Raw genomic sequence first — 25,205 nt, 5'->3', positions numbered from 1 at the left:
AATCCAATGTGTGATTTTGTTGTCAGCACATTCAACTATGTAAAGAAAAAAGTATTTAATAAGATTATTTCTTTCATTCAGATCTAGGATGTGTTGTTTAAGTGTTCCCTTTATTTTTTTGAGCAGTATACTTGTATGAACATAACATTCAAGAACTGAGACAAACTGAACAAGTTCCACAGACATGTGACTAAGAAAAATTGAATAATGCGTCCCTGAACAAAGGGAGGGTCAAAAAGTCAGTCAGTATCTGGTGTGGCCACCAGCTGCATTAAGTGCATCTCCTCCTCATGGACTGCACCAGATTTGCCAGTTCTTGCTGTGAGATGTTACCCCACTTTTCCACTAAGGCACCTGCAAGTCCCCAGACATTTCTGGGGGGAATGGCCTTAGCCCTCACCCTCCGATCCAACAGGTCCCAGACGTGCTCAATGGGATTGAGATCCAGGCTCTTCGCTGGCCATGGCAGAACACTGACATTCCTGTCTTGTAGGAAATCAGCCATACTGCTCGTTCTGTGCATGGTAGCATTGTCATGCTGGAGGGTCATGTCGGGATGAGCCTGCAGGAAGGGTAACACATGAGGGAGGTCTTCCCTGTAACGCACAGCATTGAGATTGCAGGCAATGACAACAAGCTCAGTCCGCTGATGCTGTGACACACTGCCCCAGACCATGACGGACCCTCCACATCGATCCCGCTCCAGAGTACAGGCCTTGGTGTAATGCTCATTCCGTCGACGATAAACGCGAATCCGACCATCACCCTTAGTGAGACAAAACCGCAACTAGTCAGTCCTGTCCAGCGACGGTGGGTTTGTGCCTGTAGATTACGTTGTTGCCGGTGATGTCTGGTGAGGACCTGCCTTACAACAGGCCTACAAGCCCTCAGTCCAGCCTCTCTCAGCCTATTGCGGACAGTCTGAGCAGTGATGGAGGGATTGTGCATTCCTGGTGTTAACTCGGGCAGTTGTTGCCATCCTGTACCTGTCCCGCAGGTGTGATGTTCGGATGTACCGATCCTGTGCTGGCGTTGTTACACGTGTTCTGCCACTGCGAGGACGATCAGCTGTCCGTCCTGTCTCCCTGTAGCACTGTCTTAGGCGTCTCATAGTACGGACATTGCAATTTATTGCCATGGCCACATCTGCAGTCCTCAATGCCTCCTTGCAGCATGTCTAAGGCACGTTCACACAGATGAGCAAGGACCCTGGGCATCTTTATTTTGGTGTTATTCAGAGTCAGTAGAAAGGTCTCTTTAGTGTCCTAAGTTTTCATAACTGTGACCTTAATTGCCTACCGTCTGTAAGCTGTTAGTGTCTTAACGACCGTTCCACATGTGCATGTTCATTAATTGTTTATGGTTCATTGAACAAGCATGGGAAACATTGTTTAAACCCTTTTCAATGAAGATCTGGAAAGTTATTTGGATTTTTACAAATTATCTTTGAAAGACAGGGTTCCTTTTTTTTGCTGAGATGGAGATAGATATCCATCTCTATCTCTAAAATGGTTTCAACTGTGCTGTTTCTCTGACATTTGTTTTAGAAATCTGTATTAAGAATATTGGTAGCAGTAACAGTTTGTCATACAATAAATCATTTGTCTGGATTTCCTGAATCAGAAATGCCCTAAACTAAAAACTGTTGTTCTGGTCTCTCCTCTATGGCAAAAGTGACTACAGATGGTGTCTACATGCATTGAAGGGATAATTTGACCAAGAATAGTGTGAACCTCACACCACCCCCCCCCCCCCCCTCCCCCAACCAGCTGAAGCAATGGCGTTCAGTATGGTCCTTCACCACTTCTACCGTGAGACCGGAGTCCGAGCCAGCATGTACACAGCATCCAGTCGAAGCTATCAACTGCCTTTTCTCTCAGGAGTGAGACATGGGTCCACATGGAGTAAGCATGGAGAAAGATCCCACCCAAACTTGCTGGTGTACTTGTAGGAAAATGGACAAGACATAATGGACTGTAAAGGACAGTGGCGGCTCAGGTGAGAGACATTATCAAGGGCCATCCACTTTTAACATGTGCCATTGGGAGGACAAACTGAAACACATGAAGAAACGCCAGAAGGATGTGTCGGGTAAACTGTGCCCGTAATTGATTTAGGCTTATCCAAAATGGTTTATTTGAAGTATCTGGTTGATTGTGGAGGTCTGCACAGTGAGAAATGTATAGTAATTTTGACTAAGAATGAATTGAGATACCAAATCTGTCATTACCACAAGGGATGAGAATAGTTAATACTGGAAATATAAGATGAATATACTGTATGTCAATGTACATTCTGCCAGTATCGGTGTGTGCTAAGTTGAAGGTCTTAAATTAAAGTGATCCTGCGTCAAGTTGGTTCTAAGGACTACCATTCTAAATTTGGGTTGGACAATTTAGCAATATCGTAAATTCCGGACTATAAGCCGCAACTTTTTTCCCCAGGCTTTGAACCTCGCGGCTTAAACAATGACGCGGCTAATATATGGATTTTTCCCGCTTTCAATTTTTTTTCTTCCAAAAAAAACACATTCTGTGACGTGCTCAGTTTTTTGGCGGCATGAAGCTTTCATTAGACCAATGAAATTGCCGAACGGGTTACGGTCAAACTTTTTTGTTTACTGTTTAGATTAAATCGAGCGCTCTCAAACTTCCCATCATTCTGATTACGGTAGTCATTTTGTCACCCTCATCATGGCAAAGACACGGTGAAATGCATATGATGCAGCTTTCAAGTTGAAGGCGATTGATCTGGCTGTTGGAAAAGGAAATAGAGCTGCTGCACGGGAGCTTGGTCTTAATGAGTCGATGATAAGACGTTGGAAACAGCAGCGTGAGGAATTGACTCAGTGCAAAAAGACAACTAAACTGCTAATTTTTTTATTTTTTGTTACAAGCCGTGTTTCGTTAAAGCCTATTTATTTTTGTTACAAGCCGTGTTTCGTTAAAGCCTGTGTAAAGTTCATTTTTTTCAATGTACCGGTAGGCACCTGCAGCTTATAGACATGTGCGGCTTATTTATATTCAAAATATATATATATTTTTTTATTCAGTGGGTGCAGCTTATATTCAGATGCGCTTAATAGTCCGGAAATTACGGTAGTTCTAATTATGGTTTGGAAAGGCGAGGCTTCTAGAGACAGAGCTATACACCTAAAATGTGAGGAGAGCCACTAGATTGGGGCAAGGTTAGCCCAAGCTGCAATCTCATTCTTATCAAGGTTGGTGTGAAAACTGTTATAACATGTGTTCTCTCTCTTCCCTGTGAAAGCCAATATGCATGTGCCCTAGACCAAATTTGGGAGATCTCTAGAGACGTAGAGAAAATTGGCAATGCCTAAAGAATTGCGTAAATTGGCTCTGCAAACAGAGAGGCTCTTGACTATCTCTTGGCAGTTCAAGGGGGCACTTGTGCAATCATTTGTATTTATTATGGATCCCCATTAGCTGTTGTTATTCCTCCTGGGGTCCAGCGAAATTAAGGCAGTTTGTATTGTAATGTTTTTAAAATGTGTATATTCACAACACACTGTGTGCCCTAAGGCCCCTACTCCACCACTACAGTACTAAATCCATGTGTATGTATAGTGAGTGTGTATATTGGCGATGAATTTTGTACTTTTGTCCCAGATCACTCTCCTAATATAACTGATCTCACCGAATACATTGCCACTGTTGCTAAGAATAATTCCCCACAACCAGAGGGGACACCTGGAACTTGTTTGGAATCCCTGTTTAGAAGTTGGGGATGCCAAATTGACAAAATGGGCTGCAGCAAGTTTTTTTTTTCTTCCTAGTTTGTCTAAATTGTGTTATTTAACATGCTGTGTATGTTTGATAAATTAATTGCCATTAATAGAAGTATAACCTTTATTATGATGATAGTATTACCATACCAATTAGATTGTATAACACAGAACGAAGGGTTTGAAGTGTCTGGTTCTATGTGTTGATTTCCCGTACTTTAAAATAAATATGATATAGAAGAAAACAAAATGCTTACATTAAAATGTAATGATTGTGATAAGATGAATGTGATGGACATTTTTATATGTTTGTTCTTCTCTAATAACCAATTTCTGTGAGTTCCGTTTTTCTATAAACCAATTTCTGTGTTCATGCAAGTGACTGATTGAATGAATCCTCACTATCAGCATCTGCAATTTGGCAGTATGACCAGAACCTTGTTAAGAGAAAGGGATCTCTCAGTTTCAAGGTCTCAGCTTAGAGAGAAGAAGCCTTGTGAGGTATTGGTCTGTGTGGCTATTGACAGCACTATGAGGAATTCCAATCACTAACACATCAGCACCTTTAGGAATGGGACAACTCTGTTCAGTGGTACACAATACACACAGGACCCAGGACTTGTTAGTGGATTAGTCAGATTTGTAGCATGCAGATACAAAAACATATTGTACATTAGGCTGTGTCCTAAATGACACTATTTCCCAAGTTCAATACTTTTAACCAAAACCAGAGGGTCAAGGGTAGTGCACAACAGGGGAAATAGGGTGTGGTTTGAGACACAGCCATAGCCTTGTTCCCACTTACCATTCTCCTTGTACTTCATGCCCAGGATGACCTCTGGAGCCCTGTAGTACCTAGTCACCACATAGGGGGTCATCATGAAGTTGGTGCAGGCCGTTCTGGCCAATCCAAAGTCCAGGATCTTCAGAGTACAGTCTGACTTGACAACTATGTTACTGGGCTTCAGATCCTATAGGGAGAGAGGGATAGAGCATACGGCGCATTCGGAAAGTATCAAAACAAATTTTATTGGTCATATACACATGGTTAGCAGATGTTAATGCGAGTGTAGTGGAATGCGACACTGGCATTCAGACCCCTTGACTTATTCCACATTGTTACGTTACAGCCTTATTCTAAAATTGATTCAATCCCCCCCCAATCTCCCATAATGACAAAGTAAAAACAAGTTTGACATTTTTTGCAAATGTATTCAAAATAAAATACCACATTTACTTAAGTATTCAGAACCTTTATTCAGTACTTTGGTGAAGCACCATTGGCAGCGATTACACCCTCAAGTCTTCCTGGGTATGACGCTACAAGCTCGGCACACCTGTATTTGGGGGTTCTCTCATCATTCTTCTCTGCAGATCCTCTCAAGCTCTGTCACATTGGATTGGGAACGTCACTGCACAGCTATTTTCAGGTTTCTCCAGAGATGTTTGATCGGGTTCAAGTCCAGGCTATGGCTGGGCCACTCAAGGACATTCAGAGACTTGTCCCGAAGGCACTCCTGCGTGGTCTTGGCTGTGTGCTTAGGGTCGTTGTCCTGTTGGAAGGTGAACCCTCGCCCCAGTCTGAGTTCCTGAGCAGGTTTTCATCAAGGATCTCTGTACTTTGCTCCGTACACCTTTTCCTCAATCCTGACTAGTCTCCCAGTCCCTGCCGCTAAAAAAAACATCCCCACAGCACAATGCTGCCACCACCATGCTTCACCGTAGGGATGGTGCCAGGTTTCCTCCAGACATGACACTTGGCATTCAGGCCAAAGAGTTCAATCTTGGTTTCATCAGACCAGATAATCTTGTTTCTCATGGTCTGAGAATCCTTCAGGTGCCTTTTGGCTAACTCCAAGCAGGCTGTCATGTGCCTTTTACTGAGGAGTGGCTTCCGTCTGGCCACTAACATAAAGGCCTGATTGTTGGAGTGCTGCAGAGATGGAAGAACCTTCCGGAATAACAACCATCTCCACAGAGGAACTCTAGAGCTCTGTCAGAGTGACCATCAGGTTCTTGGTTACCTCCCTAACCAAGGACCTTCTCCCCCAATTGCTCAGTTTGGCCGGGTGGCCCGCTCTAGGAAGAGTCTTGGTGGTTCAACATTTTTTCCATTCAAGAATGGAGGATCCTGTGCTTTTAGGGACCTTCAATGCTGCAGAAATGTCTTGGTACCCTTCCCCAGATCTGTACCTCCTTCGACCTCATGGCTTGGTTTTTGCTCTGACATGCACTGTCAACGGTGGAACCTTATATAGACAGGTGTGTGCCTTTCCAAAAAAATAGATATTTTTTTATTTCACCTTTATTTAACCAGGTAGGCTAGTTGAGAACAAGTTCTCATTTGCAACGGCGACCTTGCAGAGATAAAGCGTAGAAATTCGACACATACAACACAGAGTTACACATGGAATAAACAAAACATAGTCAATAATACAGTAGAACAAAAGAAAACAAAAAGTCTATATACAGTGAGTGCAAATGAGGTAAGTTAAGGCAATAAATAGGCCATGGTGGCGAAGTAATTACAATATAGCAATTAAACACTGGAATGGTAGATGTGCAGAAGATGAATGTGCAAGTAGAGATACTGGGGTGCTAAAGAGCAAGATAAATAAATAAATACAGTATGGGGATGAGGTAGGTAGATAGCCCATCTGTAAACAGCCCATCTATGTACAGGTGCAGTGATCTGTGAGCTGCTCTGACCGCTGGTGTTTAAAGCTAGGGAGGGAGATATAAGTCTCCAGCTTCAGAGATGTTTGCAGTTCGTTCCAGTCATTGGCAGCAGAGAACTGGAAGGAAAGGCAGCCAAAATGGGGGTGACCAGAGCGATATAGCTGCTGGAGCGCATGCTACAAGTGGGTGCTGCTATGGTGACCAGTGAGCTGAGATAAGGCGGGGCTTTACCCAGCAGAGACTTGTAGATAACCTGTAGCCAGTGGGTCTGGCGACGAGTATGAAGCGAGGGCCAACCAACGAGAGCGTACAGGTCGCAATGGTGGGTAGTGTATGGGGCGTTGGTGACAAAACGGATGGCACTGTGATAGACTGCATCCAGTTTGTTGAGTAGAGTGTTGGAGGCAATTTTATAGATGACATCACCGAAGTTGAGGATCGGTAGGATGGTCAGTTTTACGAGGGTGTGTTTGGCAGCATGAGTGAAGGATGCTTTGTTGCGATATAGGAAGCCGATTCTAGATTTAATTTTGGATTGCAATCATTTGAGAAACCAAGGCTGTCGAGTCTGCCGATAAGAATGTGGTGATTGACAGAGTCGAAAGCCTTGGCCAGGTCGATGAATACGGCTGCACAGTAATGTCTCTTATCGATGGCGGTTATGTCGTCGTTTAGGACCTTGAGCGTGGCTCAGGTGCACCCATGACCAGCTCTGAAACCAGATTGCATAGCAGAGAAGGTACGGTGGGATTCGAAATGGTTGGTAACCTGTTTGTTAACTTGGCTTTCGAAGACTTCAGAAAGACAGGGTAGGATAGATATCAAAGACAGGGTAGGATAGAGGTCTGTAGCAGTTTGGGTCTAGAGTGTCACCTCCTTTGAAGAGGGGGATGACCGTGGCAGCTTTCCAATCTTTGGGAATCTCAGACGATACGAAAGAGAGGTTGAACAGGCTAGTAATAGGGGTTGCAACAATTTCGGCAGATCATTTTAGAAAGAGAGGGTCCAGATTGTCTAGCCCAGCTAATTTGTATGGGTCCAGATTTTGCAGCTCTTTCAGAACATCAGCTATCTGGATTTGGGTGAAGGAGAAATGGTGGGGGCTTTGGTGGGTTGCTGTGGAGGGTGCCAGGCAGTTAACCAGGGTAGGGGTAGCCAGGTGGAAAGCATGTCTAATCAATTGAATTTACCACAAGTGGACTCCAATCAAGTTGCAGAAACATCTCAAGGATGTTCAATGGAAACAGGATGCACCAGAGCTCAATTTTGAGTCTCATAGCAAAGGGTCTGAAAATGTAAGGTATTTCGTTTTTCCTATTTGTTATAAATTAGCAAACATTCTAAAAACCCGTTTTCGCTTTGTCATTATGGGGTATTGTGTTTAGTTTGCTGAGAAAAATAATAATATTTATCAATTTTAGAAATAGGTTGTAATGTAACAAAATGTGGAAAAAGTCAAGGGCTCTGAATACTATCGGCAGGCACTATTTATTCAGTGTGTATGCTGGTGTGTGCGTGCACGCGTGCTGCATTCATGCAAGTGTGTGAGCGTGCGCAGGTGTGTGTGCTCCTCACCCTGTGGATGATACCAGCGGAGTGCAGGTGTCTGATGCCACAGAGGATCTGGTAGAGCAGGTAGGACATCCTCTCATGGTCCAGGTCCATGTGGATCACCTGGCACAGACTGGCATCCATTAGCTCCATCACTAGGTAGCTGGCACAGAGACCGGGAGAGGAGAGGGAAGGAGAAGACATAAGAACAAGCAGAGATTGAATAGTAGAAGACTGGAGAGAACGTCTATCAGCAAACCTATGGGTATTACTGTATCAAAACTGGATTTGAGTTGAAGATTAGGGCTCTGTTTCAATATCCACACTCGTATAGTACACGTAGAATTACATCACGCATCGGAATGTAGCGCAGAACTAATCAACAATAAAAGAAAGATCACAGGTACAAGAAGACTTACAGGTCCTGAAACTCCTCCAGTGACTTCTGAGGCGTGAACACATTGATCAACCTGATAATCTGAGGACAGACAAACACCACTCATCATCTGAATAGATTAATAGAATATAGGTTATAAAACAGGTAATGAAACGTAATATCAAGCTATTACTGATGATGACTTTATTGTATCTATTAGGTAATTATTTTTGCATCATACGACATGTGTCAGCTTAAAATAGACAATCAGCTCAATAGACTGGGAAGAGGGCATTCAAACAGTAGCTTGTTAAAAATCGGGTGCCATACGTTTTTGTGGTTGACACATTTGAGCAGCACCAGTTCCCTGTAGGCCCGCTTGGCATGAGTCTGGTTCTGGAATGGCCGACACAGCTTCTTTACTGCCACGGGAAAACCTAACACCGAGTCTAGAGCAGAGCTGGAGAGAGTGTGGGGGGGGGGGGGGGGGGGGGGGGAGAGAAAGAGAAGGGTGAAAAAGGAAGAATGAGGGGTGGGGGTAAAGGGAGGATGGAGAGAAATGTGTGCGCCATGACTCATGAGAGCAAGGCTAAGAGACATACTCATGGAACCTTTCATTCTTGTAGAATAGAGAACAGTAAACAGTAGCTAGCCTAGTTCTAGGACTACACAACCTATGGCCCAATCCCAAATGGAATGCACTTGTGGAGATGGAGGATTTGACTGGTATAAACAATTAAGTGAAACTTTCACTTAGCCTATTAGAGGACATATTGCTCGTCTACATAACGGTTGTCTTACCAGACAATGCCCTGTGCCCCGGAGCCGATGGCCCTGAGCTCCTGGTAGCGCTTCAGAACAGTGAAGGTGGAGTCTCCCACCTGCACACTGTAGAACTGGCCCTCACCCACACTCATACTGCTGCTGCCTTAGTCAGGGGCCTCTGTGCTGCCTCAGGGGCTGGAACCAGTCTAGGAGACAGAGATCAATATAGTAGGACTTGTCTTACTATAATTCATAACGTATGTCTCAGTGAAATTTGCAAAGCATCCTTCCAGCCATCCAAGTTCTGTTAATCTAAGCAGAGTGTGTGAGTGGTCTGTGTGTGTGTGAGGGGTCTCTGTGTGTGTGTGTGTGTGAGAGCAAGAGAGAGTTTAAATGCAGTATAAGAGGACAGAAGCAGTGAGAGGCTAGCTGACAGATTGGGAGCGCCTAGGGCCTTTGTCTAAACACTGCTGTGCCTGCTCTAACCCAGTTACACAACATTACTCCCTTGCAACCTCTGGCAAAACACATGCAGCTTGACACATTTTTGGGGTGACCTGACCAAATTCACATAGAAATGAATCTTTCGCATTGAAAGCATGTGCGCTATTTCTATGCTTCGTTTTTGCGTCTTTTACTTTCTGTTTTGAACACCGGTATCAAGCAGCTGAAAACAATATTTTTGGTTATGGGAAATACACTGCTCAAAAAAATAAAGGGAACACTTAAACAATGTAACTCCAAGTCAATCACACTTCTGTGAAATCAAACTGTCCACTTAGGAAGCAACGCTGATTGACAATAAATTTCACATGCTGTTGTGCAAATGGAATAGACAACAGGTGGAAATTCTAGGCAATTAGCAAGACACCCCCAATAAACACAGCAAACACCATGCTCTACCAACTGAGCCACAGGGAAGGTGTGTTCCCTTTATTTTTTTGAGCAGTATATATTTTACAATGGTTTAGATGGTACAATGATTCTCTATACTATACTTGCTTGTTTTGCCAAACTGAAATTAGCCTATTAGAATTTTAGCAACCAGGAAATGGCAGATCAATTTCTGCATAGTGCATCTTTAAAAAAAAAAGCATGTATACACAAACTGACAAAACGATGAATCTATGCTGATGGAGATCCATGTCTGCCTGTTGGTGTGTGTTTCAGGACCTCCGAGAAAATGTGTGGGCATGCAATAGCTGATGCTTCTAGCAGGAAGAAAGAGGAATGTTATTATTGGCTGTGTATGTGGGGGAGGCGTGTTTGTGTCAGTGTGTGTGATTGCAGATGCCCACACTGTTGTAGCAGTGTGTGGGTACCATGACAAATCCCCCACAGGTGAATTGGACTAGGCTACATTACAGGCTTTCAGTCAGGCAAATTGCCAAAAGAAAGAAGGCAAGGTACAGGGGATATCGTATCCCTTTATAAAATTATTATTATTTTTCTTTAAATAAAATACACTCACTGTGACAACACTCACAGACAATGACACTAAACACAGAGGTACACATGCACTCATGTTATGCATCTACAATCGCATGTGAAACTACAGGGGCTGTTGGCGCACGCACAAGGCTGTTGGCGCACATACAAGGTTAGGGAGAAACGGATTACATGTAACAGATTATTTAAACAAATAACTAGTTACGTTGCCAGGTAAAATATTGTAATCAGATGACAGATACTTTTGAAAAACCAGATTACTTTTGAATTAAAAAAAGAAAATCTTTGACACCGTTCTACACAGAACAAAAATATAAAAATGCAACATGTAAAGTGTTGGTCCCATGTTTCAGGAGTTGAAATAAAAGATCACAGAAAATGTCCATATACACAAGCTTATTTCTCTCAAATTGTGTGCACAAATTTGTTTACATCCCCATTAGTGAGCATTTCTCCTTTGCCAAGATAATCCATCCACCTGACAGTTGTGGCATATCAAGAAGCTGATTAAACAGCATGATCATTACACAGGTGCACCTTGTGATGGGGACACCAAAAAGCCACTAAAATCTGCAGTTGTCTCACAACACAATACTAGAGGTCAACCGATTAAAATCGGAGTGGCTGATTAATTAGGGCCGATTTCAAGTTTTCATAAAAACATTTTTTAGACCTTTATTTAACTAGGCAAGTCAGTTAAGAACACATTCTTATTTCCAATGACGGCCTAGGAACGGTGGGTTAACTGCCTTGTTCAGGGGCAGAACGACAGATTTTTACCTTGTCAGCTCAGGGATTCAATCTTGCAACCTTACGGTTAACTAGTCCAACGCTCTAACCACCTGCTTTACATTGCACTCCACGAGGAGCCTGCCTGTTACGCGAATGCAGTAAGAAGCCAAGGTAAGTTGCTAGCTAGCATTAAACTTATCTTATAAAAAACAATCAATCATAATCACTAGTTAACTACACATGGTTGATGATATTACTAGTTTATCTAGCCTGTCCTGTGTTGCATATAGTCGCTTAGGTACACGTTGCTCCAACCATAAACATCAATGCCTTTCTTAAAATCAATACACAAGTATATATTTTTAAACCTGCATATTTAGCTAAAAGAAATCCAGGTTAGCAGGCAATATTAACCAGGTGAAATTGTGTCATTTTGCGTTCATTGCACGCAGTCAGGGTATATGCAACAGTTTGGGCCGCCTGGCTCGTTGCGAACTAATTTGCCAGAATTTTACGTAATTATGACATAACATTGAAGGTTGTGCAATGTAACAGGAATAACGTTTTGTTTTCGAGATGATAGTTTCCGGATTCGACCATATTAATGACCTAAGGCTCGTATTCGTGTGTTATGTTATAATTAAGTCTATGATTTGATAGAGCAGTCTGACTGAGCGGTGGTAGGCAGCAGCAGGCTCGTAAGCATTCATTCAAAATAGCCCTTTCGTGCGTTTTGCCAGCAGCTCTTCGCAATGCATTACGCTGTTTATGACTTCAAGCCTATCAACTCCCAAGATTAGGCTGGTGTAACCGATGTGAAATGGCTAGCTAGTTGGCGGGGTGCGCGCTAATAGCGTTTTAAACGTCACTCGCTCCGAGACTTGGAGTAGTTGTTTCCCCTTGCTCTACATGGGTAACGCTGCTTCGAGGGTGGCTGTTGTCGATATGTTCCTGGTTCAAGCCCAGGTAGGAGCGAGGAGAGGGACGGAAGCTATACTGTTACACTGGCAATACTAAAGTGCCTATAAGAACATCCAATAGTCAAAGGCATATGAAATACAAATCGTATAGAGAGAAATAGTCCTATAATTCCTATAATAACTAAAACCTAAAACTTCTTACCTGGGAATATTGAAGACTCATGTTAAAAGGAACCACCAGCTTTCATATGTTCTCAGCAAGGAACTTAAACGTTAGCTTTTTTTACATGGCACATATTGCACTTTTACTTTCTTCTCCAACACTTTGTTTTTGCATTATTTAAACCAAATTGAACATGTTTCATTATTTGAGGCTAAATTGATTTTATTGATGTATTATATTAAGTTAAGTGTTCATTCAGTATTGTTGAAATTGTCATTATTACAAATAAAAAAATCTGCATCGGCTTTTTTGGTCCTCCAATAAATCGGTATCGGCGTTGGAAAAAAAAAAAAACAAAAAAAAAAATAAATCATAAAATCGGTCGACCTCTACACAATACCACAGATGTCTCAAGTTGAGGGAGCGTTTAATTGGCATGCTGACTGGAGGAATGTCAACAAGAGCTGTTGCCAGAGAATTGAATGTTAATTTCTCTACCAATGTCGTTTTAGAGAATTTGGCAGTACGTCCAAGCGGCCTCACAACCGTAGACCACGTATAACCATGCCAGCCCAGGACCTGTACATCCGGCTTCTTCACCTGCGGGATCGTCTGAGACCAGCCACCCAGACAGCTGATGGATCTGTGGGTTTGCACAACCAAAGAATTTCTGCACAAACTGTCAGTCTCAGGGAAGCTCATCTGTGTGCTTAGCATCGACACCAAGGTCTTGACCGGACTGTAGTTCGGCAGGTAGCCTAGTGGTTAGGGCGTTGGACTAATAACCGAAAGTTTGCAAGATCGAATCCCCGAGCTGACTAGGTAAAAATCTGTCGTTCTTGCCCCTGAACAAGACAAGTTAACCCACTGTTCCTATGCCGTCATTGAAAATAAGATTTTGTTCTTAACTGACTTGCCTAGTTAAATAAAAGGTTTTTTAAAAAAAACGACTTCAGTGGGCAAAATGCTCACCGTCGATGGCCATCTTCATGGATGAATCCCGGTTTCAACTGTACCGGACATATGGCAGACAGCGGCGTGTGGGCGAGCGGTATGCTGATGTCAATGTTGAGAACAGAATGCCCTATGGTGACGGTGGGGTTATGGCATGGGCAAGCATAAGCTAAGGACAATGAACAAAATCTATGCAAAGGAGATGTGTCGCAAAGCATGAGGCAAATGGTGTTCACACAAGACTGGTTTTCTTTCTGATCTATGCCTCTACATTTAAAAAAACAAAAAAATTAATTAAAAAAAGTTCTGTATTCCCAGTCATGTGAAATCCATAGATTAGGGCCCGAATTTAATTTTATTCTGCCTGAGCGAGTCTGACCACAAGTCAGAGATCACTATGATGACACTAAATGTGTTTGATGGATCGCGGGAAAGAGCAGGAAAAGGCTTTTGTAGGCTACAGTCCAAGCTATGTCTTCCAAAGATGTGACAGCTGTCAGCATCCAAAGATTATCCAACTTGAATAAACGCTTAGTTGGAGGCAAGGGCGACAGCAGTGGTGTTGCCTATGGAAAATGCTGTTATCACTTATTATTGATATCTACATGGCACATTGACGTGCACCGCTGCGCTCTCATTTAGCTATTTGCGCCTTACGGATTGTGGTTGTTGTGGATGTATAAATATATCCAGTACCAGTCAAATGTTTGGATACACCTACTCATTCATGGATTTCTTTAATTTGTACCATTTTCAACATTGGAGAATAATAGTGAAGACATCAGAACTATGAAATAACATATGGAATAAAGTAGTAACCAAAAAAAGGTGTTACATTTAAATTGTATATATTTGAGATTCTTCAAATAAGCCACCCTTTGCCTTGATAGCTTTGCACACTCTTGGCATTCTCTCAACCAGCTTCACCTGGGATGATTTTCAAACAGTCTTGAAGGAGTTCCCACATACTGCTGAGCACTTGTTGGCTGATTTTCCTTCACTCTGCGGTCCAACTCATCCTAAACCATCTAAAGTGGGTTGAGGTCGGGTGATATGATGCAGCACTCATCACTCTCCTCCTTGGTCAAGTAGCCCTTACACAGCCTGGAGGTGTGTGTTGGGTCATTGTCCTGATGAAAAACAAATTATCATCCCATCTGGTTTGCACTTAGTGGGACTGAGTAACGCTGCAGAATGCTGTGGTAGCCATGCTGGTTAAGTGTGCCTTGAATTCTAAATAACTCACTGACAGTGTCACCAGCAAAGCACCCCCACACCATCTCGTCCATGCTTCACGGTGGGAACTGTGTGAATCAGGCCTTCACGAACAGTTGATGTTGAGATGTGTCTGTTACTTGAACTCTGAAGCATTTATTGGTGCTGCAATCTGAGGTGCAGTTAACTAATGGAGCTTATCCTCTGCAGCAGAGGTAACTGTGCGTTCAGAACTAGCATTCCCACCGAACACTTCCGGTGAATTTACTAAATTACTCACGATAAACGTTCACAAAAAACAGATTATTTTAAGAATTATAGATACATAACTCCTTTATGCAATCGCGGTGTCCGATTTTAAAATAGCTTTTCGGTGAAAGCACATTTTGCAATATTCTGAGTAGATAGCCCGGCCATCATGGCTAGCTATTTGGACACCCACCAAGTTTAGCCCTCACCAAAGTCAGATTTACTATAAGAAAAATTAGATTATCTTTGCTGCTCTTCGTCAGAATGCACTCCCAGGACTTCTACTTCAATAACAAATGTTGGTTTGGTTCCAAATAATCCATAGTTATATCCAAATAGCGGTGTTTTGTTGTGCGTTCAAGACACTATCCGAAGGGTAAAGAAGGGTGACGTGCCTGGCGCGTTTCGTGACAAAAAAATTCTAAATATTCCATTACCGTACTTCGAAGCATGTCAAACGCTGTTTAAAATCCATTTTTATGCGATTTTTCTCGTAAAAAAGCGATAATATTCCGACCGGGAAACCCTGTTTTCGTTCAAAGACTGAAAATAAAAACATGGAGTCGTCTCGTGCACGACACTCATTGTTCTCAGATCGACCACTTTCCAAATGCGCTTCTGTTTTTCAGCCATGGCCTGCAAAGTCATCATTCAACGTTCTGGCACTTTCTGAGAGCCTATTGGAGCGTTAGAAAATGTCACGTTACAGCAGAGATCCCCTGTTTTGGATAGAGATGATCAAGAAGGCCAAGAAATGGTCAGAGAGGGCGCTTCCTGTTTGGAATCTTCTCAGGTTTTGGCCTGCCAAATGAGTTCTGTTATACTCACAGACACCATTTAAACAGTTTTAGAAACTTTGGAGTGTTTTCTATCCAAAGCTAATAATTATATGCATATTCTAGTTTCTGGGCAGGAGTAGTAACCAGATTAAATCGGGTACGTTTTTTATCCGGCCGTGAAAATACTGCCCCCTATCCATAACAAGTTAACTTCTTTGGGATAGAGGGCAGTATTTTCACGGCCGGATAAAAAAACATACCCGATTTAATCTGGTTACTACTCCTGCCCAGAAACTAGAATATGCATATAATTAGTTTGGATAGAAAACACTCCAAAGTTTCTAAAACTGTTTGAATGGTGTCTGTGAGTATAACGGAACTCATATGGCAGGCCAAAATCTGAGAACATTCCATACAGGAAGTGCCCTGTCTGACAATTTGTTGTCCTTCTGTTGCATCTCTATCGAAAATACAGCATCTGTGCTGTAACGTGACATTTTCTAAGGCTTCCATTGGATCTCTAAAGCCGCCAGAAAGTGAAATGGGGTGTCCGCTGTCTCTGGGCGAAAAACAGCAGGAGAGTTTGTAAGTGGTCAGCCTGGGGACAGTGAGACTAGAGATCCGCGGTCACGAGACTACTCCATTTTTTTCTTTCAGCTTTTGAATGAATACAACGTCGCCCGGTTGGAATATTATCGCTATTTTACGAGAAAAATAGCATCAAAATGGATTTTAAACAGCGTTTGACATGCTTCTAAGTACGGTAATGGAATATTTTGAATTTCTTTGTAACGAAATGCGCTCGCGCGTCACCCTTCGGATAGTGACCTGAACGCACAAACAAAAAACGGAGCTATTTGAATATAACTATGGATTATTTGGAACCAAAACAACATTTGTTGTTGAAGTAGAAGGCCTGGGAGTGCATTCTGACGAAGAACAGCAAAGGTAATCCAATTTTTCTAATAGTAATTCTGAGTTTAGTGAGCCCCAAACTTGGTGGGTGTCAAAATAGCTAGCCGTGAGGGCCGAGCTATGTACTCAGAATATTGCAAAATGTGCTTTCGCAGAAAAGCTATTTCAAAATCGGACACCGCGATTGCATAAAGGAGTTCTGTATCTATAATTCTTAAAATAATTGTTATGTATTTTGTCAACGTTTATCGTGAGTAATTTAGTAAATTCACCGGAAGTTTTCGGTGGGTATGCTAGTTCTGAACATCACATGCTAATGTAAAAAGCTGTTTTTTGATATAAATATGAACTTCATTGAACAAAACATGAATGTATTGTATAACATAATGTCCTAGGAGTGTCATCTGATGAAGATCAAAGGTTAGTGCTGCATTTAGCTGTGGTGTGGGTTTATGTGACATATATGCTTGCTTGGAAAATGGCTGTGTGATTATTTGTGTCTATGTACTCTAACATAATCTAAATGTTTTGCTTTCGCTGTAAAGCCTTTTTGAAAATCGGACAATGTGGTTAGATTAACGATAGTCATCTTTAAAATGGTGTAAAATAGTTGATTGTTTGAGAAAATTTAATTGTGGTATTTTAGTTGGTTTTGTATTTCGTGCCGTGCGATGCCATTGGCTGTTGGCTAGGGGTTCCGCAGGGGAAATGGGGTTCCGCTAGCGGAACGTCTGTCCTCAACAGGTTAAGTAGTGGTTTCTTTGCTTCATTTCAATAATTTATTTGAGCTGTTCTTGACATAATATGGACTCTCTTCTTTACACCTCCCGACCTTGTCAAAACACAACTGATTGGCTCAAACACATTAAGGAAATGAAGAAATTTCAAATTAACAAGGCACATCTGTTAACTTCACTAGGGAGGTGGCAGCATTCGGAATTTTGGATGAATAGCGTGCCCAAATTAAACTGCCTGCTACTCAGGCCCAGAAGCTAGGATATGCATATAAGTGGTAGATTTGGATAGAAAACACTAAAGTTTCCAAAACTGTTCAAATAATGTCTGAGTATAACAGAACTGATATGGCAGGCAAGAACCTGAGGAAAATCCATCCAGGAAGTACTATTATTTTGAAAGGCTGTTTTTCCATTGAAAGCCTATCCACCATACAAAGACTTAGGACCCAGTTCACGATCTCTATGGCTTCTTCTACATGTGGCCAGTCTTTAGGCATTGTTTCAGGCTTTTACTCTGAAAAATGAGGGAAATACAGCACTTTCAATGAGTGGATAGTGGACATTTCCAGACATAAAGCCAGCGCTTGATCGGGAGCGCGCCTTTCTTGTTTCTCCTTTTCTATTGACGAAGCTTTTGTCCGGTTGAAATATTGATTATTTATGACAAAAAACCTGAGGATTGATTTTAAACATCGTTTGACATGTTTCTACGAACTTTTATTGTACTTTGACTTTTCATCTGGATGTTGAGAGCGCGCTTTGTGCCTTTAGATTACTGAACTAAACGCACCAACAAAACTGAGGTTTTTGGACATAGAGGGACATTATCAAACAAAACCTACATTTGTGTAACATGAGTCCTGGGAGTGCAACCAGATGAAGATCAAAGGTAAGTGATTCATATAAATCGCTATTTCGGACTTTTGTGAGTCCTCTCCTTGGCTGGAAAATGTCTGTATGGTGTTTTGTGGCAAGGCGCTGTCCTAACATAATTGCATGGTGTGCTTTCGCCGTAAAGCCTTTTTGAAATCTGACAGCGGCTGGATTAACAAGAGGTTTATCTTTAATCCTATGTATAACACTTGTATCTTTCATCAATGTTTATGATGAGTATTTCATAGGGGCTCTCTGCCATTTCACCGGATGTTATTTGAGACAATGCATTACTGAACTAAACGCACCAACAAAACTGAGGTTTTTGGACAAAGAGGGACTTTATTGAACAAAACAAACATTTGTGTAACATGGAGTCCTGGGAGTGCCACCAGATGAAGATCAAAGGTAAGTGATTCATATAAATCGCTATTTCTGACTTTTGTGAGTCTTCTCCTTGGCTGGAAAATGTCTGTATGGTTTCTTGTGGCTAGGCGCTCTCCTTACATAAATCGCATGGTGTGCTTTCGCCGTAAAGCTTTTTTGAAATCGGACACTGTGGTTGGATTAACAAGAAGTTTATTTAAAATGGTGTATAACACTTGTATGTTTGAGGAATTTTAATTATGGGATTTGTTTGAATTTGGCGCCATGCAATTTCACTGGCTGTTGTCGAGGTGGGACGCTAGCGTCCCAATGATACCAGAGGTTAATTGACATGCATTCCAGTTGACTACTTCATAAAGCTGGTTGAGAGAATGCCAAGAGTGTGCAAAGCTGTAATCAAGGCAAAGGATGGCTACTTCGAAGAATATCAAATATATTTGGATTGCTACGATTCCATGTGTAATTTCATAGTTGATGTCTACAATGTAGAAAACAGTAAAAATAAAGAAAAAACCCTGGAATGAGTAGGTGTGCGCACCCCACCCCTGGCTTACTATTATGGGTTAATGTAAAGATAATCGTTTTATCTATAGAAAGTAATTGGTTGGAAGAAGCCTAACATAACCAACCCATAAAGTAAAATGCAACATCAATTTCTGGCCAGCTATGTAAACTAACAGTTTTATCCTGCAATAGATGTTGGTGAATTGGCTATATTAATTTGTGTCTTCTTCTAATGTCTCTTAAGGGGAAAGTAATTTGAAAGTAACAAAGGACTACTAAGAAGGTATAAGTCGCATTAAAATCATACTTAAATTAGGGGGTTGGCACTGATTTACAATAGCCTAGACCACGCACTAAACTATTATGTGAAAAGAGTTTGTTTTAGACAGAGTATAAACACATATCCTGTGTGAGCATCTTCACAGCTAGACCTGTGTGACACACATGGACCCCTGGGGCAGGATGTGATGTGGCTCCCTGGAGCCAACTGACTGGAATATCAGATTATAATACAGCAACACAAAGGCAGTGCTTCTCTGTATGGAGCGAGAGTCTTAGAAAAAGGAGTCACGGCACCAAGAAAGGATGGACACTCGTGTCATGGTTTGGTGGATTGAAATAAAATCTATTGACTAAATGAGCAGTGAAACAGGTTATAAGTGAACAGGGTTGGAATGACTTGACCATTGGTGGTGCATAGGAGGCCCGGCACCCACCTAGCCTAACTCATACCCTAAAAGATGACTGGGTTCAGAAAAAAAAAACTGGATTAGGCAGAGAATGTGATAGTGAAGCATCCAAAACAGTGCATCTTCTTCCGCACTAACGTTAGGCTAGACTATATACACACCAAACAAAAATTATAAAACGCAGCATGCAACAATTTAAAAGATTTTACTGATTTACAGTTTAAGGAAATCCCAAACATAGGTAGTGAAATGTCTGGTGAGTATGCAGGCCATGGAAGAACTGGGACATTTTCAGCTTCCAGGAATTGTGTACAGATCCTTGCATCATGATGAAACAAGAGGTGACGGATGAAACTGCACGACTATTGGCCTCAGGAGCTCGTCACGGTATCTCTGTGCGTTCAAATTGCCATTGATAAAAAGCAATTGTGTTCGTTGTCCGTAGCTTATGCCTGCCTGCCCATACCATAACCCCACCATGGGGCACTCTGTTCACAACGTTGACATCAGCAAACTGCTTGCACACATGACGCCATGCACACTGTCTGCCATCTGCCCGGTACAGTTGCAACCGGGATTCATCTGTGAAAAGCACACTTTTCCAGGGTGCCAGTAGACATCGAAGGTGAGCATTTTCCCACTGAAGTCGGTTACGACACCGAATTGCAGTCAGGTCAAGACCCTGGTGAGGATGACGAGCATGCAAATTAGCTTCCCTGAGACGGTTTCTGCTGTACTTCTTCGATTGTGCAAACACACAGTTTTGTCAGTAAGTCTAAGCCAGAGTGTCCTGGGCTGGCGTGGTTACACATGGCCTGCGGTTCTGAGGCCGGTTGGACGTACTGACAAATTCTCTTAAAATGACATTGGAGGTGGCTTATGGTAGAGAAATTAACATTCAATTATTTGGCAAGAGCTCTGGTGGACATTCCTCCAGTCAGTATGCAAATTGCACGCTCCCTAGTGTTATGCAAGACAACTGCACATTTTAAAGGGACCTTATTGTCCCCAGCACAAGGTGCACCTGTGTAACAATCATGCTGTTTAATCAGCTTCTTGATGTGCCACACCTGTCAAGTGGATGGATTAATTTGGCACAGGTGAATTGCTCACTAACAGTGATGTAAACAAATTTGTGCAATTTCTTTTTATGCATTTGGAACATTTTTGGGATCTTTTATTTCAGCTAATGAAACATGGGACCAACACATGTTGCTTTTATATTTTTGTTCAGTATATGATATTCTCCTGAGAGAAGAAATGAAAGCTATGGCTTCTCTCCTCAACAATAAATACATTATTAAAAAACACCACACAGGATATTGCATCATTCAGAACCTAAAGCAAGTGGAAAATGACAATCTTCTCAAAAGCACAAATGAATGAACCTCAAAATGCAGTCATTGAGTTGGCTCAAGAAAGCGTGAATAATGTAATCTCATTCCACGTAGGCTACTAAAATTTACTTCGGACAAAAATAAGCGATAGAATAGGAGATCGTCCGTCAACACAAACGCCCTATAGCATAGTCTACTTCCCCCAAGCGTTAACCCCGCTATTTCGCTCCCATTCAATTCCTAGCTGGTAAACTGAACTGGCACACACAAACCGGTTGATTGAATGATGAAGTCATCGCCCATCTTCTCCTCGACCCCCGGTATATGACACCGCACACAATCGGCAATCCACTATACCCTACCCTAATGTCAATCATCAGAGGTTTGTTAAAACTCACGTTTTCTGGTGTGCCACTTATTATTCGCCAAGGCCCTGGCTCTTCCGTTTCTATCACTCCGAGTTGACAATGCGGTAGCAGGAATGGAAAACGGACGGACAGCGGGCAGAATCATACGACACCTACCTTCTCCCTTCGCTTCTCCTATGTCACTCCCATGCATGGAAATGACGAGATACCAGCTCCTCTCCCTCCTTGGGAATTAAGTAAAGTTATGAAGACCAGTTTTCCTATTGCCAATAGAAATGTGAAAATGCTTCCCGAGTTTGAAACTAAAATTACAAACTCCTGCACTATCAGAGGCGGAGGAGGGTATGTCGGGTTCAAGTGCTTGTCGAAACGAAAAAACTCGGCAATGTCCGACTTACTAATTGGTTGTAGTTAAACACGTGCCACTTTCAACCAGTTAGCGAGTCGGAAATGTCCATGTTTCCTAGTTCCGACGAGTACTTGAACGCGGCAGTAGTCTCGACACAACAAGTGAATGACGTAATCACGTTGTTTCACGTTGGACTCCTGAAAGTTTGTGACAAAGTTTTTGTATTGTTGTTTCCATTCAACTGGCGACAGATTTTAAACGAATATTCTAAATCCGCAGAAAGAAAAATATTTTCCCACCAGTAACCACGTTTCCATCCACAGTTTTTATGCGAGTAAAGTCATACCTTATTAAAAAAATGGAAACAGGGAGTTTTGGTACAATTTAATAAATGCAGACAGATAATTTGTTCGTTCTACATGTCTACATGGTTGCATCTTTTTGTATCGGTAAAATGTATTATGCGAGAAATGGCGGTGGAAACGCCTTTATGAGCAAGTATTGATATAATAACCATCATATCGAAGTAAACTTGGAGTCACGTGATGATATGTCTCGGGGAACCATGCAGTTTAAATTAGCCTGCAGGAAATAAATTAAGATGAACTTCACAGGGTGGTGAAAGTGCATGGAATGAGCTTGGTGCTCCTTTCATCTCATCATGTAAACTTGCCTACCCACACTGTATCTGCAAGCTGTTGGCTAGAGTGCATGTGCCAAGACCCGAGTAGGCACATTTTCTATTTAACGCAACAGTTGTGACAAAACTATCGGTAGAGTCGGTGCGAATTACGGGGGAATGAGACCTTAGCTCCCATAAATGCAACAAAAGTGTGTAAATAATGCTAATTTAACCATTATCATCTTTCTTTAAAATGCAGTGGTAAATATGAAAATAATAGCTTCCAAATGAAAATAACACCCCACCTCTCTGTTATGGTTTAAACCGTTTATTTCTACGTGGAAGTAGCCGAGCTTCTTTATGCATAAGATTTTCCTTTGTACTTCCTCATTTCCGCCATTTGTATGCCATACATTCTTGATTAAAAAATGTACCTATGCCTTTATTTCAATGCATTAGATTTATCCATTGATTTATCATTGTTTGCTTTTGTTAGTCAGCTGTTTAGAGCTCTCATTGCTTTGTTTTTCAAGTACCCAGCTGGTTCTCCCTGACATCCTTGGCCAAAAGTATTTCTGGGTATAGTTGGAAATGCGATGGAAACACATTGAATATTACATTAGATTTTTATTCAGTACATGTAAACTTAAGCGGAAAAGTACATTTTGTGTGCACTAAGTCATCACGCACTAATTTGTATCTGCAACAATTTCAGTTTGGTGGATATACACCACTAGTGGGGAAATTTGCATATTTTCTTTATGCAGATCTTTTAATATTCACATGGAAATCTGTCTCCAATTGAATGGAAACCTAGCTAGTGGTGTGTTTCCTATAGGGTTGAATACAGTCTATTCCCGGTATTTTACAATTGTTCCATCACGAGAATACATCTCTTTGTCTGGATTTGATTAGAGCTTTGATTAAAAATTCTGAACCTGATTAAATACATTTTATGAGTCTCACATTAAAGACATTTATGGCCCGATTCAGGAAACTGGCCGTATGTCATGCGTCACTACTTCACAGGAGAGCTATTTGAACGTAAACTTTATAAAAAAATCTAAATGCCTTTTTTTGGCAGAAATGTCTTCTGGAACATGTGAACTTTCATGTGCCTTAATAACGAACTTGTATGGCATCTGTAAATACGAATACAAGTGATAAATTACGATCCTAGTTGGTTTAGCCACGGAAAAAGACAGGACCCTTCCCGCTAGCCATGATTGGCCGGAGATAATGGATGGGCTGGGCATGTCGAGAGATGAGTTCGGATTAGTCTGCCATGTAACACGCTTATGTCTATAACATGAGCTGGTCAGTATTGTAGGTAATCCTTTCTAAAGCGGCTTTTTTAGAAGATATCACAGAGAAGAACTATGTAGAACTGCGTAAGTGTTGCTCTCCACTTTCTGGAGGACCGAGTTTTGAAATCATGCCTGGTGGAATTAGAGAATGATAGCTAAGGAGATGGAGAAAATTCTGGCGTTTGATTGCAAATATGCAGAAGGTTTCGAAAAGAGAACACACAGAAGGCTGTTGTATAAAACACCCGTCTCCGGATTACATCTTCAAATGAAGGGCAACCATGGCATCTGTGACAAAGTGTCCATCCATGTATATGGGTAAGATAGTCTAGCTAACTACATTTTCAGATATTATACGTTTCTAATTTTGCCAGAAAGTCGTTTTCATTTTAATTAAAGCTAACTGTTAGCTAGCTAGCTAACTTTAGCTGGCTGGCTCGCTAGCTAACGTTTACGTGTATGATCTGTGTAGTAATATTATTCATATCTCAGAGCCATTTGCATTGCTAGTTATAGCCTAATGTTAGCTATCTAGCTAACAATGAACCTGGTTGGTTAGCTTCCTGCAGATTCATGCAGGAAAGTAACGTTATGAGTTGGGATTATGGTTCATTGTTTAGCAAGCTAGCTAGCTACATATCTAAACAAAAGATCTACTATGCAAGTAACCATTTCACTACACCTTCTGTGTCATGTGTGTTATATGTGTTATATAATATGTGTTTACCTGAGACGGTAATGTGAAGAACATGACATGCACCAAAGTCAAATTAGGATATAACGTTAGGCCAACGAGACAGTGTCCAATTTATAAATCCTCCAGTAGAATGCACTGCCCTGACCCGAGAGAGTCGTTTTTCTCTGTTTGGTTAGGTCAGGGTGTGACATGGGGTGGGCATTCTATGTGTTGTATGTCTATCTTGTTTTTGTATTTCTTTGTTTTGGGCCGAGTATGGATCCTAATCAGAGGCAGCTGTCTATCGTTGTCTCTGATTAGGAATCATACTTAGGCAGCCTGTTCCCCACCTGTGTTTGTGGGTTATTGTTATTTCTGTGTGTGTGTGTATGGCACAGTTCTTTCTGAGTACCTGGTTATTGTTTTGGTTTCCTTCAATAAAGCTGTGGAGTTACCGGCACGCTGTGCCTTGGCGCCGATATGCCAGGGAATTTGAAGATCCAGAACCTGACACTGCCTTTATTTCGTCACACTCACAACTGTAAGCTATTTTCTGTAATTTGGCTTGCCATTAACTTGTAAATAATGTTATTGTTAGTTTATTTTCCTGTCATAATGAAGACAAACGAGCTAAATTGAGGAAGTTGTAACCTATATGATTTGAACTGGCTAGCCAGCCAACTTAACATTAGCTAACTAGCTAATGAAATAGAAACGAATCAAAACATTGTTTAGAAAGTTGCTTTTAGTTGCCTGGTATACTAGATTGACATATACTAAATCCATTTTTAAATGTTTGGGTTTATTGGTGTTAAAATAAACTGTTATGCTATTTTTGGACCCACAAAACACCAGTCTCAACAC

General features: G+C 41.7%; 1 protein-coding gene across 4 annotated transcripts in view; it reads right to left on the bottom strand.

Moving 5' to 3' along the window:
- Nucleotides 1-21,752, bottom strand: part of LOC115174527 (mitogen-activated protein kinase 9) — a 36,528-nt gene extending 14,776 nt beyond the window's left edge. For 2 of the 4 annotated variants that reach the window (XM_029733149.1, XM_029733169.1), the window contains exons 1-6: nt 21,544-21,750; nt 9,153-9,322; nt 8,682-8,811; nt 8,395-8,453; nt 8,000-8,138; nt 4,551-4,716 (exon numbers count right to left, since the gene is read on the bottom strand). In XM_029733149.1, the coding sequence (XP_029589009.1) occupies nt 4,551-4,716; nt 8,000-8,138; nt 8,395-8,453; nt 8,682-8,811; nt 9,153-9,268 (610 nt within the window). In that variant the 5' untranslated portion in view covers nt 9,269-9,322; nt 21,544-21,750. The other 2 variants (XM_029733159.1, XM_029733141.1) reach the window with 2 other exon arrangements.
- Nucleotides 21,753-25,205: the final 3,453 nt, after the last annotated feature.

Source organism: Salmo trutta, chromosome 3, assembly GCF_901001165.1.
Source record: "Salmo trutta chromosome 3, fSalTru1.1, whole genome shotgun sequence".
Classification (NCBI taxonomy): Eukaryota; Metazoa; Chordata; class Actinopteri; order Salmoniformes; family Salmonidae; genus Salmo; species Salmo trutta.
Note: the sequence above shows the minus strand (reverse complement) of the source record. Positions and strands in the feature narration are given on the sequence as shown.